Here is an 18,293-nt window from a genome sequence, read left to right as displayed (position 1 = left end):
TGCAAAAATTAAGAATCTGAATAAATGTATGTTAAGCTATATAAATGCTTAAATAAATGCATACATATATAATGTACCCCTCTTGGCTAGCAAAAAGAATTATCAAATTATAACAGCAAATGAGAACCAACCTTTCTTCAGAAAAATAACTAAAAATCACAAATGCAATACAAGATTAAAATCAATGATTTAAAAAATAAGGTTTTCTGCTTGCCTGATTTAAATTATTTGGATCACCTGTTAATTTTGATCCTCAAGACTAAATAGCAACCCTATTACCACCATCCCTTACATTAATATAATACCCAGGTTTAATGCTTCTGATCTGAAACGGGCAGATTTGAAACCAGTATATTGAGTATAAATTATAACTGAATTTAGGTGGAACATGTTCTTGAGATTCCTCAGGTACATTGCCAATAGGGAGCAGTCTGTCAATATTCAGTTGTATACAACTTTGGTTTAATACCAAGCCAAATGTAAAAACCAGCAGCCAAGGTCACTGTGTGAATTTGTGGCATTCCTTGAAAGGCATGGCCCCTCCACTCCAGGAACCAATGAATGAATTAGGATGATCCATAAAAGTGAAGTGGTTTTTTTTCTTGACTTCTTAACTAATTAATCTTCATTTGAATATTAAATCTTACTTTAAAAATTATCCCAATATAATTGAATATAAGTTACTAAACTGAAGCATTTTTCATTTTACTCTAGTACATTTCTTGAACATAAAAATGAAAATTGTTTAGGTAAAATGGTATAATTCTTAATGATTGGATATATTGTATTGTTGGGCTATATGTTACTCTGACTGTATTAATCAACATTAGAATAAAATTGCTACCCCATCTGTATATTAGATTGAAGCAGTATATTATTTCCCATACTTTGTAAAGTGTTTAGAAATCCTCAGGTGAAAGGAGCTGTGGCCTTGATGCAGATATGCCAAGTTGGCTAAATCACTTAGGCTGAAATCTACAGGTGAGTTAGGGAGGCAAAATTCCCTGGGGCCAGGATGCAAGGCTACAACGCTGCTCCCACACCATCAGTAATTCTGCCCAGGACTCTTCCCTGACTCACTCAAAACCCTCCACGCCAGCCTTATGCCGGCCCTCTCCACTAATGGTGAATGTCCCTGCCTCAGTTTCTCTATCTGTCCACTGACTAATCTAATCGCCTTTTATCATGAGATTACTGGTTCTGTGGATGAAGGGAAAGCAGTGGATGTATTGTTTCTTGACTTTAGCAAAGCTTTTGACACGGTCTCCCACAGTATTCTTGTCAGCAAGTTAAGGAAGTATGGGCTGGATGAATGCACTATAAGGTGGGTAGAAAGCTGGCTAGATTGTCGGGCTCAACGGGTAGTGATCAATGGCTCCATGTCTAGTTGGCAGCCGGTGTCAAGTGGAGTGCCCCAGGGGTCGGTCCTGGGGCCGGTTTTGTTCAATATCTTCATAAATGATCTGGAGGATGGTGTGGATTGCACTCTCAGCAAATTTGTGGATGATACTAAACTGGGAGGAGTGGTAGATACGCTGGAGGGGAGGGATAGGATACAGAAGGACCTAGACAAATTGGAGGATTGGGCCAAAAGAAATCTGATGAGGTTCAATAAGGATAAGTGCAGGGTCCTGCACTTAGGACGGTAGAATCCAATGCACTGCTACAGACTAGGGGCCGAATGGCTAGGCAGCAGTTCTGCGGAAAAGGACCTAGGGGTGACAGTGGACGAGAAGCTGGATATGAGTCAGCAGTGTGCCCTTGTTGCCAAGAAGGCCAATGGCATTTTGGGATGTATAAGTAGAGGCATAGCGAGCAGATCGAGGGACGTGATCGTTCCCCTCTATTCGACATTGGTGAGGCCTCATCTGGAGTACTGTGTCCAGTTTTGGGCCCCACACTACAAGAAGGATGTGGATAAATTGGAGAGAGTCCAGCAGAGGGCAACAAAAATGATTAGGGGTCTAGAACACATGACTTATGAGGAGAGGCTGAGGGAGCTGGGATTGTTTAGTCTGCAGAAGAGAAGAATGAGGGGGGATTTGATAGCTGCTTTCCACTACCTGAAAGGGGGTTCCAAAGAGGATGGCTCTAGACTGTTCTCAATGGTAGCAGATGACAGAACGAGGAGTAATGGTCTCAAGTTGCAGCGGGGGAGGTTTAGGTTGGATATTAGGAAAATCTTTTTCACTATGAGGGTGGTGAAACACTGGAATGCGTTACCTAGGGAGGTGGTAGAATCTCCTTCCTTAGAGGTTTTTAAGGTCAGGCTTGACAAAGCCCCGGCTGGGATGATTTAACTGGGAATTGGTCCTGCTTCGAGCCGGGGGTTGGACTAGATGACCTTCTGGGGTCCCTTCCAACCCTGATATTCTATGATTCTATGATGATTCTATGAATGACCCTCCTGATGAAGCGGCAAAGAGTCCTGTGGCACCTTATAGACCCACGGGACTCTTTGCTGCTTTTACAGATCCAGACTAAACACTGCTACCCCTCTGATACTTGCCCCTGATGAAGAGGGTTTTAGCCCACGAAAGCTTATGCCCAGATAAATTTGTTAGTGTCTAAGGTGCCACAAGTACTTCTCCAAAAGCAAGCCTTCTGAATTTGAGTGGAAAGCTACTCAGGTGTTCTGTTCCAAGCTGTATTAACACCCCTCATTAGCTTTTATTACCATCAGGAAGGACACAAGGTGCATGTGTAGAAGAGAAGGCTAAGGTATACAGGTGGGGCAACAGCAGGGATGCAGTATGCTTCCTAGGCCTGGTCTACATTGCCACTTTACAGCACTGCAACTTTCTCACTCAGGGGTGTGAAAAAACACGCCCCTGAGTGCTGCATGTTTCAGTGCTGTAAAGTGGCAGTGTAGACCGTGCTCCCAGCGCTGGCAGGTAGTCCCCACATGGGTGTGGTTTTTTGTAAACCTGCAGCACTTTAATGTTGGTAGTGAAGACATACTCTTAGTTACAAGTCAGCCATAATTTTACTTACTTGCTTTTCTTATCAAAGAGGAAGAAATTAGTCCTAAGAGCCCTCACACATTATTACTGAAAATGAAACCAAACACATCCAGATTTTGCAATGTATGTGATTGAATACATTTTCAAAATGATAAATAGGCCAATACGGCAGATTATAGAGCTGACGAACAGCTACTGCATATGGTTTTAAAATGAGCATTATTTACATAGCTGTTTCAGTCTCTTGTGTAAACAGATATTTAAGGACATGTTTAAAAAAATAATTTCCAAAAGATGCCTGAATTTTATATTAGGGGCTATCGAATCACATTTATTAGACTAATTTAATTCATTAGATTGAAGCTAAATTTGAATTAAATAAAGGGGAAAAAATTCCAAAGAAAATAATGTTGCTAGACATTTAGTAGAGCGGTTGGAAAACAGAGAAAAACTATTCATGAAAACATTTGCTTTTGTTTTTTGTCAAACTTTTACAACCAGACTTACTTTTTATGATAAGCTCCTCTATAGGAACCAACTCCAGTCCTACTATTTGTTCCAAGAGAGAGACCCCTACATTTGTTGAGAGCTCCACTGACTCCATGGGACCCCACATCGGCATGAGGGTCCCTCTGCAATGATCAGGGTCTAACTCTTAGGCCCTTCTTAGAATTTGTCACCATTTCCATTGTGATAAATATAACACACAAAATATTTATTTATAATGGAAATAAATATATATTACAGGCAGGCCTTGTAGCACTACCTATTATTAAGGCTACCTGACACTTGCCATTGTAAGACCGTTTTCAGTTGCTTATAACTTTTCCAAACTTAAACCACTTGTGGTGAAATTTTCCATGTTCAGCATTCGCTCCTTTTTTTTAATTTAATTTCAGCCAAAATAGTTCATATGTTTTTGAGAACAAAGTTAGGGTAAAATATGTTGCTTTGGGCCTATTAAAAATTTTTGGTGATGTTCTCTTTGAAAAGTTCTAACTTCTAACCCATGCAGGGACTTAAAACTTGGCAAGGGGTGACGGCCTTTGGTCAGGGAAGGGACTTTTGCACTCCCAACTCCAAGGCTCAAGTTGATCTGCAGTGTTCCAAGGCCTGTAGCGTCATACAAGCTACTGCACAGGAGCCACTGAGCACAGACCTTCTTGCTGATCCACTCCCCATCAGCACAGAAGGTGGGCTGATGCCAAATCAATGGGAAGGGGCCTTTCTGCTTAAGCCCCAGCATATTAAGGGTTACGATGAGGCAGGGAACCTAATTCTATCTCATACTTACTTCTTGGTTTGAACCTTTGTGTTAATAAAATCAAAATTGAGAATCGGACCTTGGGCTGAGCTGTAACTGAGGACTTTATTGTACCGTTACTAATTGGTGTATCTAGCCACGACCTTCCAAAGGGAAGTGCAGAAGCATTGGATTTGAACCTGGCGTTGCAGGTATTTCAGACTTGATGTTTAGGCCACTAAACTATTCTCTGCAGCTTTAATTCCCTCCCCCCCCCCCCCAGCTATGCAGCTCTCACTCCTAAAAACTCTGATCAGAGGGAAATCTTTTAAAAATACTTCAGTTTCACCCCAGACCAAAGTATTATTTATACACAGGCTTATGGATGGTAGAGCAAGGTCATCACAATATCAAAGAATACAAATTCCCAGCTGATAATCAGGGGAACTGAATTTAGTATCTATACGCTTGGAAGGATTCAATATTTATCTGTAAATGTTGATAAACACTGATTTCCCTGCACACACACAAACCAACAAAAATATTTCCATTGATGATCATCAAAATTTACAGACAGGCAAAATAAGAAAAATGCTGCTTGAGAACTGATTTAAGGATACTTACTTTGTCAACATCACATGTCAAAATACACAATTTGTGTATTTAACAGTTAAAAAGCTTTAACTTTTTGAATTTCAACCTCTACTGCCATTAGATAATTATTGTCTGACACCCTTGATTGTCTGACCCCCTCAGAAATTCCTGCAACTGTGAAACTTTAAATAAATGCTTAATAATAAAATGTCAAAAACTATAAAAAATAAAAATCAAATTCTGCCAAGCCTTACTATAACAACGAGATTGATATTTCACTCTAAAATGCCGTATAATTTTTTGACAGGCAAAATGAGCATCATAACAAAGTTATGTACATCACTTCTATAAGACAAAGTGAAGCAATCCAATTTATGGTATTTGGAATGTTCTCTCATATGGTCAGAAGTTCATTTTTCTGAAACTAGGTCACAGGCCATCAGCAGGAAAATTGTAGGGAAATGGGGGTGGGGAAGGAATGAAAATAACATTAAGAAGGCATGCAAATTAGTTTAGATAATATAGACTTCCAAGAAATGGATTGTGATGAACTCAGATCTTTCGTAAAGATCTTTGGCTTTGCCAGGCCAACATTAAATCAATACTTTTAAATTGTCTATTAAAGTCTTTACTGCCTGAAATTTTAGAGACCAAACTTTTCCACAAAGGTTAATTTATTTTTAACTGATCCTGCTTGGGAAGGAAATGAAAACAGAAAAAACAAAATGAAAATGTTTAACTATCACCAAAAGTTTCCCCTTAGTGGCTCTTGCAATGGGTGGGATTTACCCAGTACCCCAAAGTGTAGTAGATGCTTCACAACCAAGCTAGCATGTCTCTGCCCTGAGGAACATACCATCCTGCAGGACAGATCAAGAAGAGAGTCTCAAATTGCTTCACTTTGAGCATCTCAATCAAACCAGCTTTCAGAGTAGCAGCCATGTTAGTCTGTATCCGCAAAAAGAAAAGGAGTACTTTTGGCACCTTAGAGACTAACAAATTTATTTGAGCATAATCTTTCGTGAGCTACAGCTCACTTCATCGGGTGCATGCAGTGGAAAACACAGTAGGGAGATTTTTATATACACAGAGAACATGAAACAATGGGTGTTACCATGCACACTGTAACGAGAGTGATCAGGTAAGGTGAGTATTACCAGCAGGAGAGAAAAAAAATCTTTTGTAGTGATAATCAAGGTGGGCCATTTCCAGGAGTTGACAAGAACATGTGAGGAACAGTAGGGGGGAAAAATAAAGCCCACTGCCAACTGTGTCCACATATCTATTCAGGGGACATCATCACAGGGCCTAATCACATCAGCCACACTATCAGAGGCTCGTTCACCTGCACATTACCAATGTAATATATTCCATCATATGCCAGCCATGCCCCTCTGCCATGTACAATGGCCAAACCGGACAGTCTACGTAAAAGAATAAATGGACAAAAATCAGATGCCAAGAATTATCTCTCAGGTCACTTGATTACAGATCTAGAAGTGGCAATATTACAACAAAAAAAACCTTCAAAAACAGACTCCAAAGAGAGACTGCTGAATTGGAATTAATTTGCAAACTGGACACCATTAAATTAGGCTTGAATAAAGACTGGGAGTGGATGTGTCATTACACAAAGTAAAACTATTTCCCCATGTTTATTCCCACCCACTGTTCCTCACACATTCTTGTTAACTGCTGGAAATGGCCCACCTTGATCATCACTACAAAAGGTTTTTTTTCTCTCCTGCTGGTAATCGCTCACCTTACCTGATCATTCTCATTACAGTGTGTATGGTAACACCCATTGTTTCATGTTCTCCATGTTATATAAAATCCCCCTACTATATTTTCCACTGCATGCATCCGATGAAGTGAGCTGTAGCTCACAAAAGTTTATGCTCAAATAAATTTGTTAGTCTCTAAGGTGCCACAAGTACTCCTTTTCTTCTTTCAATCAAAACAGTAACTGCCCTTGTGAGGCTTGAACATGGTAAGTGATGGGAGGAAGGATGTCAGCTTCAAAAGAACTTTGCTCCATTGATACAGTCATACTGGTGCCCTCTTGATTTAATATTCAAGGTCATTAACAGTGGATTAGAGCTAATTAGGAATAAAACACTTTTATTCCAGAATAAGACTGTCCACATGGAGTAAATCAGGAATAGTTAATCCGCTATAAATGCACATGCTACTTTATTCCAAATTAATTTTCACATACAGCCCTAAAACATCCCCCCAAACCCACAATCTCAGCAGGTCACAAACAAAAATTAAGTAAAATAACGTGAAGTATACAAAACACGAGATAAAAACAGAATTTTTCCGTCTCTGCTCTCCAAACCTTATTTCTGTTCTGCAGAATCCTGCTTTTTGCTATTCCATTGGGGGGGGGGGGGAGGGGAAATAGAATAAATATGAACAATTCTCACATACAGGGCCTGATCCTGATCCATTTTGGTTCATAAGGCCTGATTTTACTGGGAAATGCAGGTGCTAAGTATCCCCCAGAATTTGTCCCCTTGACTGCTATAAAGAAAAAAGAACTCCATATAAATAAGAAATTATAGCTGGTTTTCTATTCAAATACATTCTCTTTTATTTTTAACTTTCAAATCCTATATCATCCAGCTAATACAACACAGTTTTACAAAAGGTAGATCGTGCCAAACCAACCTGATCTCCTCCTTTGAGAAAGTAACAGATTTTTAGATAGACAAAGGAAACACAGTGGATCTAATTTACCTAGATTTCAGGAAGGCGTTTGATACCGTGCCACTTGGGGAATTATTAGTTAAATTGGAAAAGATGGGGATCAATATGAAAATTGAAAGCTGGATAAGGAATTGGTTAAAGGGGAGAGTACAACGGGTCCTACTGAAAGGTGAACTGTCAGGCTGGAGGGAGGTTACCAGTGGAGTTCCTCAAGGATCAGTTTTGGGAAAAATCTTAATCTTTTTATTACTGACCTCAGCACAAAAAGTGGGAGTGTGCTAATAAAGTTTGCGGATGATACAAAGCTGGGAGGTATTGCCAATTTAGAGAGAGACCGGGATATCATACAGAAGGATCTGGATGACCTTGTAAACTGGAGTAATAGTAACAGGATGAAATTTAATAGTGAGAGGTGTAAGGTTATACATTTAGGGATTAACAACAAGAATTTTAGTTATAAGCTGGGGACGCAGCAGTTAGAAGTAACAGAGGAGGAGAAGGACCTTGGAGTATTGGTTAATCATAGGATGACTATGAGCTGCCAATGTGATATGGCTGTGAAAAAAAGCTAATGCGGTCTTGGGATGCATTAGGAGAGGTATTTCAGTAGGGATAAGGAGGTTTTAGTGCCGTTATTCAAGGCACTGGTGAGACCTCACCTGGAATATTGTGTACAGTTCTGGTCTCCCATGTTTAAGAGGGATGAATTCAAACTGGAACAGGTACAGAGAAGGGCTACTAGGATGATCCGAGGAATGGAAAACTTGTCTTATGAAAGGAGACTCAAGGAGCTTGGCTTGTTTAGCCTAACTAAAAGAAGGTTGAGGGGAGATATGATTGCTCTCTATAAATATATCGGAGGGATAAATACCGGAGAGGGAGAGGAATTATTTAAGCTCAGTACCAATGTGGACACAAGAACAAATGAATATAAACTGGCCACCAGGAAGTTTAGACTTGAAATTAGATGAAGGTTTCTAACCACCAGAGGAGAGAAGTTTTGGAATAGCCTTCCAAGGGAAGCAGTATGGGCAAAAGATCTATCTGGCTTTAAGATTAAACTCAGTAAGTTTATGGAGGAGATGGTATCATGGGATAACATGATTTTGGTAATTAATTGATCTTTCACTATTCAGAGTAAATAGGCCTAATGGCCTGTGATGGGATGTTAGATGGGGTGGGATCTGAGTTACCCAGGAATTTTCTGTAGTATCTGGCTGGTGAATCTTGCCCACATTCTCAGGGTTTAGTTGATCGCCATATTTGGGATGGGGGAGGAATTTTCCTCCAGGGCAGATTGGAAGAGGCCCTGGAGGTTTTTTGCGTTCCTCTGTAGCATGTGGCACGGGTCACCTGCTGGAGGATTCTCTGCTCCTTGAAGCCTTTAAACCATGATCTGAGGACTTCAATAGCTCAGACATAGGTGAGGTTTTTCACAAAAGTGGGTGGGTGAGATTCTGTGGCCTGCGTTGTGCAGGAGGTCAGACTAGATGATCATAATGGTCCCTTCTGACCTTAGTATCTATGAATCAAGATCTATTTGTTTGGTACTCCTGGAAAATCATAACTGCAGACTGAAATTTAAAATAAGTTATGAATTTGCAACGATTCCCAGGAGTTAATGTTTCCTGCTGAATTAATAGGAGCCCTTCCCCACTCTTTTCAAATTACCGGAATCACATCTTCTACAATTTGATGAAAAATAGAGCAATTTTTGGTTTGTGAAGAGTTGGTTGACATGGTAAAAGTGATAACAGTCTTTAATAACAGTCATTCCACATCATTTACTGCTGGCACTGTATTATGAACAAGTTGGAGTCTTTTTCAGCTAGCATGAAGGAGGGATGGAAATTTCTAATGTGTGCCACAGAATCCAGAAGTTGATTTGAAGGATTCTATTTGCAGAACCTCGATTTCTCTTTGCACGCTAAGGAACATATTCTGGCTGCTCATCATTATTTATATTACAATATCACCAGCTGAGATCAGGACCCCTTTGTGGGAGGCACTGCATAAGCACATAATAAGAGCTCTTGCACCAAAGAACATATTTTAAACGGACAAACAGAAGGGGGTGGGAAGAGAAACAGACACAAATAGGTAATTTTTTTTTTTGCCCCAGGTAACAAAGCCAGCCAGTGGAACAGATGGGAATAGAACCCCATCTTCTGACTTCCAATCACATGCCCTATCCACTGGGACCATAGTGCCTCTCACACATGAAGCCCTCAGGCTCAGGGGAAGAGGGTAGGCACACTGAGCCTTTCTTTTCCCACTCTCCCAACGTCCCTGTGCAGGGGCAGCAAAATCCTAGTCCTTATGCACAAAGTATGAGGACGGATAGCTCAATGGGGAGGGATAACTCAGTGGTTTGAGCATTGACCGGCTAAACCCAGGGTTGTGAGTTCAATCCTTGAGGGGGCCATTTAGGGATCTGGGACAAAAATTGGGGATTGGTCCTGCTTTGAGCAGGGGGTTGGACTAGATGACCTCCTGAGGTTCCTTCCAACCCTGATATTCTATGATTCTATGTGGTGTGGCAAAGCGTTAGTATTCCTAACTGACTAGACATCCCAAAGTGGGTATGGTAGAGAATTGGCCAAGGCCTCATCGCTACCAACTGGTGGCTATTGATAGCCCCTGAGAAGGGCACACACTAGATCTTTTTAAAGCGTAGTTGTAGTTGCCGTCTCGGAGCATTCTCCCTCAGAGCCCAGGACTGTCTTTGGCCTCAGCCAATAGAATGCCAACAAAAACTTCTGCAAGAGCATGGTTAGAGGTACACAGTGTTGCTGTAGCTTTAAAAAGCCACCACATAACCCTGTTTCATCTCTTTGTATAAAAACCGCCCACTATTACAGGAGTTCAGGGTGAGATTGTGGAGATTTAGTTTTCAGTGTCAAACGTGCAATTTTTTAGGAAATTAAACCCAAGTTACTTCATATAATATTGTTCATCTCAATTATTTCTTACAACAAAAGGGCATCCTTCATTTCTATACGCAAATTTATCCACCCAAACCAGATGTTATCCAACTCTGATTATTTTTAAATGATTGTAATTAGTAACACAAAATGATCACCCCGCATCTTCTCTTGGTTTATGTATAATGTTCTTTAGGCGAGAAGTTAATCCCATATTATTTTAAATTCCAGGCACACTTCATTTTCCTGGTGTGCCTTCACTTTAGGCCTTTGTCCCACATAAGCCCTAAACTTGACCACAGTTTCTCAACATGCTTTTACCATTGCTTGGCCTCTTCCAGCTAGCCAAACCACATTAGATAAGAGTTCAGAGGAAGTTAGGTTTTTGAACTATATTTAAAAACGTTACGAATCCGATGAAAAAATGGCTTCCTTCAAACATGGACTGGGCCACAGATTTTGGTATCAGGAGATTGTGATACCGTTGTTATCAACAGACGTAAATTGCAAATTTTTACGATCTGAGGAAACCTGAAACACACCTGTGCCAGTCTACAAAAACCCCCGTGGAACACTGCAAAAAAAAAAAAAATACACCTTTGGATTTGGAAGAACGCCACAATACCCTTAGCAAAGTTCCAGCTTTTTTTTTTTTTTTTTTTTTTTTAAAGCTGGTGCCCCAGTATTAAAACTGTACACAGAATTTTACAGGAGAAGATAGTTTAATCCTCCCTCTGATCCCCTGTGCTTTCTAAATGAGTGCGTACATGAATTAATTCTCATTGTGGTGACAATTAATCAGGGCATTGGGCTGGACCAAGACGAAGGGTGAGTCCTCAAGCCTCAGCTTCCTCCATCTCCCCTTACCATGCAACGCGTTTTGCAAAGATGTGTTTTATATTCAGTTCCAGACTGGCAAGATATTCCACCTTTTCCAGGTTTATCAAATCAACTTCAGAGATTTAGTGGGTATTAAAGAGAGAAAAATCTTTACAAGAAGGCAAAGAGTGTAGTTTTTACCTGTGATTTATTTATTTACCTGTAATAATTTATGAATACTTTGTGTTCTATATTCTTGGGGCAAGGGAAGGTCTGTATCTTGATTGGGTTATTGTGATATTTGCTGTATGCATATATTGAGTCAATTTAATAGCAGAACTGAGAGGAAATGCACCTTGGAGTGGCTTAGAAACAGATATACACTTCTCAGTGAACACTTCAAAGACAATGCAAGAGCCATTCATTTGGATGCCCCGGCTTTGGGCCCACCCCCACCGGCTCCGACCCCCTGCAGCGCTCATTAAAGATATTTTGGGGCCTGTGAGCTGGGAGAATGAGAACTTTGGCTGGTTTTAAAGAAAGGCAATTAAGAATAGGGGCAGAGGGAGTTAAGGACAACAGACTAAGAGCTAGACCCCCAGAGGTTATGAGTCTGAGTTAGACAGATCTGTCTAGGACTCTAAGATAGATAGGCATGCATGTAGACCATTTGTTGTTTTAAAATCTATTAATCAACAGTAAAAACAAAGCATAATTTAAAAACACTCTGGTTTAAGGCGGTTGTTTTGGTCACTGTATTCACAAAAAGAAAAGGAGTACTTGTGGCACCTTAGAGACTAACCAATTTATTTGAGCATGAGCTTTCGTGAGCTACAGCTCACTTCATCGGATGCATACCATGGAAACTGCAGCAGACTTTATATATACACAGAGAATATGAAACAATACCTCCTCCCACCCGTATTCACAAACGGTCACAAGCTTCTGAAGGGAAGAGCCACAGATATCCAAATCCAGTCAGACCTGTTGAGCAGGGTACTATAGACTAGGACCTGGTCTAAGAGTGGGAGAATTCACCCTTCCAGAGGGGAAGGCATGAAGCCTGAGACCTGAGGGAGTGCACTCAGAGAGACCAGAGAAGGGGTAAGAGAGACACGATTATGGTGACCAAATAGCAAGTGTGAAAAATCGGGATGGGGGTGGTGAGTAATAGGTGCCCATATAAGACAAAGCCCCAATTATCAGGACTGTCCCTATAAAAACAGGACATCTGTTCACTCTATACACGATATAACAGTGACATAGTGGTATCAGTGTTGTAGGATGGTGACAGTGGAGAATTTCCAATAAGTGAGCACAGCAGTAAAAACAAGCATTGTAGAAGGAAAAATCTAGAGAAAAAATGTCTTGTGTTCTTTTCAGGAAGAAACTAGGAAAAGATAAATAAGAAAAATGAGCTATGAGCAGCTCAAGAAAGATTAGCTAGCAGATTTATACAAAGAAAGGAATCTTCTAAAGAACTGAAAAAGTCAGTGCTGGTGACTTTGCTGTTTGAAGCTGACCGGAGGCAGAATGGGTACCAGACCAGTACAGAGTAGGGTCCCAGTTCTCTTGCAGAGCAGGAGGGTTCTCCAGAGGACAGAATGGATGGGTAGGGCCAGGGGTGCTGGAACCATTTTTATAGTGAGGGTGCTGAGAGCCATTGAACCGCACTATAAACCCTGTATATAATGGAAACCATTTCAAGCCAGGGGGTACAACAGCACCCTCAGTTCCCCTAATTCCAGCACCTATGGGTAGGGCCAGGAGCTTTGACAACAACTTTCAGAGGGAAATGAGGAAGAGGGTGTCAAGAGTATAGGCAGTGAACAAAGGAGCAATCTGGCTCCATCCAGACTGGGTTCACCGATTCAGCAGCAGAGGAGGAAAAACTAGTTTGAGAGAGAAAAGCTGCAATGGAGGCCAAGCACCTTGCTGTTCGGAAGCCAGAGAGACCAGAGATGAGGTCAGAGGTGCAGCTGGCCCTGCAACTGTAACATTAACAGGTTCAAGATTTTTACTGGTCCATTAATGGGCTCAATCTAGATCATTTCAGAATCCACAGAGATTGGTATAGTGCATCACTATAAAGCAGCAGAGTTAGAAAGTGTCTTAGTTTCGAGCTGAGACAAAGTAGGTGATGTAATGCTGTTTATTTCACTAACAATTACAATACAGCAACTTTCATGCCAGTATATGTATCTTCAAATAATCAACTGAAGGGAGACACCGAAGCGAGCCCCCAAGCTTTCGCTATTGTTGCAGTCCCTCAGCTACAGTAACTTGTGTATTCTTTTGACCATCAAGCCTCTACCGACATCTCCCATTTATTACTAATTTGAAAGGGTCAAGCTTAAGAAAAGATCTAGGATTCTCCGATTCTCTCAGATAACTCCCTGGCTCCCTCTGTTAAACAAAGCTGAAGAACCAGTACTATAGTTTGTGTCAAAATTTAAACCCCAAAAGACAGAGAGAGCAGCAAGCTTTTTCCTTCAGAAGCGAAATTTGTTAGCACTGGGCAAAAAACTGTTTGAATTTTTTGTCCAATTTTTTTTTGGGGGGGGGGGGGGCGCTAATAAACTTTTTGTAAAGATAGTAGCTCATAATGGAACATCGACTGACTTACACCAGATCTAAATTTCATCCACTATGCCGTTATTAACTTCTGAGCTCAGAACTAACTGCAAACTTCTCAGAAAGTAACCTTTCTGTAGTTCCAGAAGGTACTCATTTAAAGTCCTTCAGACATGCCCTCATGCTGTTTACATTAGACTGTTTCTTTATGATGAAATGGGATAGGTTTTTTCCAACCTCAAATTAGTAAATTACCTGGAACCCCAAAAAGCTTTAATTAAAACAGCACAAAGAGAGTTGGAATGGTATTCATTTATAACTATATAAAAGCCAATCTCATCCAATTTTGGTAGCCTAATATAACAGCTGTGTAGACCACAGCACATGGATCATCTCTCCTGATTAAACAAAAACCCAACAAACTTTCTTTAAAAAAAAAAATGCTTCTGACACTTGATGAAGTATATATATTACCCTGTGTGGTTTTTCAGAGTTCCCCTTCCTGAGTCTAAGTAACTTTCAGTCTGCTTGGGGTTTTACAGGACTTTATTTTCCCTTTGATTAAGTAATAATCAATAAAAAATATAAAAAGTAAAATCTCTCTTTTTTGGTGATGTGTGCAAAATGTATTGCACCCAGTTGTTCAAAATCTCTCTCATATGCAAGGGCAAACAGCTTTATTGTTATAGCTTTTCTTCAGTAATAGAAAAGCTTTTTTCCTTAGTCAGTCTTCCACTGGCAAATTAATATTCAACATAAACAATGAACACACTGCATGGCCTTTGAACCCAGTGGTTGCTAGGAAGCCTGAAGAAACTCTGGATTACAGCAGATTAGATAGCCAGCATCAAGAGATTATTCACCAGTAAAAATGTGAGATTTTTCTAGATTTATATAATTTTAAATTCATTCTTCATTGATCTGCCAATCTCTTTGTGGGCTTCCCCACATAAATTTCATCCATATTTGCAATAACTGCCACAGCTTATGGGCAGTTTGCCCTGAAGGTATTGAAAATGCTAATACTAAACATCAATGCTTCTTACTATAAATCAAATTTCAAAACTGGTTTTTATTCATTACTAATGAAAAGACTGTTTAAAAATGGTGCACCGTCACTTCTCTCGTTAGGAGCCTGCACTTCTGCTTTAATAATAAACTAGATTCCATTTAGAGACTGCATTTTTCAAAAGCTTTACTTGTAACACAGTTCTTCATAGCACCACCTAGTATTTTTGTACTGTTTAAAGGAATAATGTGTACATACCCGATTTTCCACAAACAATTCTGAGTTATATTTACAGTGTTTATTTGTTTAAGGTTTTTAGTGCCATAGTAAAGAGTCATTTGCTTGTTTGCCTATCCCTATCTTATATCCCTGAACTAAAGCAATCAAGCCAGAAAACAAGCTTTCCCTCTCCTCTCCCCACTCCCAAACAATGCAGCATTTAATTTAAAATGACCACAACAATACTAATGGTGATTAGGTTAAATGACTGGACAAACAGAATGCAGAAGTCTGAAAAGCCTATGTGTTTCAGGCACTTTCTCCTGTACAACATTTTGGGTGACAAAGAATGTATTTGTAGTCAGAATCACAACTTTTATGCAAGAAGACTTCCTATGGATTTCCTGTGAGGAAGAGATTACTTTAAATAACTAGACGTGCTTAGATATAGTACGCATTCCTCCCAAATCTACTATTTGGAAGGGCATTGGACAGGGCTCTTTTTTTAAAAAAAAAAAAAAAACAAAAAAGCAAGCCACGCACCAAAAGGCCACAATTACATTTACAGCTAAAATTCTACCTACTAATATAAAAAAAATCTTTCTGGTTTTCATTTCCATTTTGTTATGCCTTTAATAACTTTACTAGATTACTCATACTAGACGTGACACCTGCTTTTCTTCCTCCATTGCTGTGCTATAACATTAGAAATCAGTCACCTGTATATTCATAGCTGTAACATCCCTTTTTGGGATCATTTTATAACACATTTATAATGAATGTTACCCTTCCACCCCCTATCTCACACACAGAGACATCTACTCTAAAATACAGATAGCTATATATTTGATCCTAAGGTGGACTCAAATTTGATCATACAGACCCTGTCAGGATAATGCTTTTGTGAATTCAGACTGTTTCCAGGAAGAATGTATCTGAGTTGCACTCCTGCGTTAAAAAAAATATTAAATAAATAAATAAACCCACCAACTGTCAGAAACACTACTGAAAGATTCTTCTGCTTCAGACCTGGTTTCCATACTAAAAGAAAAGCTTAAAAGTATTGTCTGAGACAAAACTGACAAGGTGCATCTCAAACTAAGAATATCAGAAAAGTCATAAAGAATAACTGTTTAGATTTTAGAAGTACATGCTGGAGTCAGATCTGGCTTACAGATTCTTTTCTAAATCTGCTGCACCATCACCACTCAGAAAATATACCAACCATTGTAGCTTTCTTCAGCTGCTTAAGCATAAGTTATACTTGTCATTTTCCTTAAATATGATCCGTCCCATGAAAGAGAAAATCAAAAAGACTATTGCCAAAACAGCACAATATCCTTATCTAGGCAGATTTGCAATATAATGCACATTATTTCCTTTAGGTTTTGGGGTTAATGACAGAAAAGTCATGAGACCTTTTTAAAACATGAGAAACCACTCCTGGCTAAAAGAGACATGTTTATTAGGAAGGACGATAATAAAGTAAGAATGTAACTGAAAACCACAAGCTTTGGTTCAACCTTTCGAACATAGATGGGACTGGAACTGTTTTCAACTATGCATGGTAAAATACCTTCATTTTCCCTCTCCCTCCTCTTTTTTCCCTTTTAAAGGAATCTGCCTACTCAATCTAAATTAAGCCTTAGAGGAAAAATGTGCCTTCATGATAAATTGGTATTTGACATCATAGTAATGAAATGTTCTGTCTGATCACAATAATCAAGCAGTAGAACAACAAAGAAGATTTCCAGGATTCTCCCCCCTCCACAGCATTCTCTCAAGTATTCTTCCTGTGTTTCTCGAATTTCTGAATTACATGGCTGATAAGATTCATTTAGAAATACTGAGGCTTTTTTGATTACATAAAACCCTAATTTGAAGAGTAAACCCTTCCTTATTTTTGCCTCTCTCTGTTTTTACATTTTTGTGCTTCTTTTCTGCCATTCACAAACATTTTGATGCAGGGTCCATTATTTCCATACAACCTCAGTTTAAAACAATGAACCGATGAATAAACACATGTATACATACGCATGCACACACACACTCTTTATACGTAAATACAGCATTTATATTCATTTTCACTACGGATACACTTCTCTGTATGGAAATATGCTTCTGAAACCCGACGAGCTTGGAATAGGGCAAGAGCATTCAGAATTACAGGTGGCACTTCTCTCGAAAATGCAATATAGATATGCCCCCATTGAGATAACTGAACTTAACCGGTTGGAAAGGGAATGTTTGGTTTGATAGTAAATATTCAGCACATACTTATTCATAAGCACAAGAGCAAAGGGGCCGCTCTGATCACAACACCCAGGTCATTTTTATCTATCCTGAGCTGAAAATATAGATATGAAAAATACTTCCTTTCATTTATTTTATTTTTTATTAATATATTTTAAACACCATATTGAGAGGGCCCTGCTGTGAATCTTGCTGAGGTACAAAATGGTGGATGTCTGCTTTTTTTTTTTTTTTTTTTTGCATTATTCACAACTTATGCTATCAGTCACCGTATACCCTTTTACCTATCAACACAGTATTGGCGAGCCAAATAAACACCCAACACTGAGCCTTGCAATAAGCACAAAAATGCTGTTACAAACCTGATGTCATGTAGCCCCGTGATGCCTGGGCAATAAAAGCTGGTGGGAAGTGTTTGTGCAGTCGGTAGTCCTTTTCACTGCGGGACCTCATGCGGTCTGAGGCCCGGTCAGAGAAATCTGAACTAGGCCAGGCTCGCCGTAAGGTTGTACTCCGTGTCTTCTTCATTTTGAGGCTACCTGCAGTCTAATCCTCCAGCAGCAGTAGCATGAGTCAGGCCTCACGGCGTGCTTGCGATGCTTCGTTTCATTAGTCTACCACAGCCACAGCTTGGGTAGAATCTGCAAACATTTTGCCACTACCTCTTCTATGAAGCAAACTGCAGGTCTGTTCCTTTTTTTCCCCCCCTCGAATGATCCAATTTTTACACACGTCCCACAATGCATTACACTTCATTTGCAATCAGTCCAGCTTATAGCTTCCAGATTCATGTGGAGGAAAGGCACATTATGTGGCTTCTCAGGCAAGGGGGGTGAGGGGGTAAGGGACTGCAGCGTGAAAAGCTCTAGGATCCCAAACAATAGCTCGATTCAGCATAGGAGTGCTTAGTCAAGTGTGAGCCAGAACACAAAAAGACCCAAACAAATTAGGAAAGCCCCACTGCCTTTGGTTTCGACCCAAAA

At 39.9% G+C, this 18,293-nt stretch overlaps 1 protein-coding gene across 1 annotated transcript in view; it reads right to left on the bottom strand.

The window, feature by feature from the left end:
* Positions 1–17,838, bottom strand: part of STOX2 (storkhead box 2) — a 118,748-nt gene extending 100,910 nt beyond the window's left edge. The window contains exon 1 of the mRNA XM_077814533.1: positions 17,673–17,838. Within this exon, the coding sequence (XP_077670659.1) occupies positions 17,673–17,838 (166 nt within the window). The remainder of the gene's footprint in view (positions 1–17,672) is intronic.
* Positions 17,839–18,293: the final 455 nt, after the last annotated feature.

This window comes from Eretmochelys imbricata, chromosome 4 (assembly GCF_965152235.1).
Source record: "Eretmochelys imbricata isolate rEreImb1 chromosome 4, rEreImb1.hap1, whole genome shotgun sequence".
NCBI classification, from domain to species: domain Eukaryota; kingdom Metazoa; phylum Chordata; order Testudines; family Cheloniidae; genus Eretmochelys; species Eretmochelys imbricata.
The sequence above is the reverse complement of the archived record's forward strand: the minus strand, read 5'-3'. Positions and strand labels throughout refer to the sequence as shown.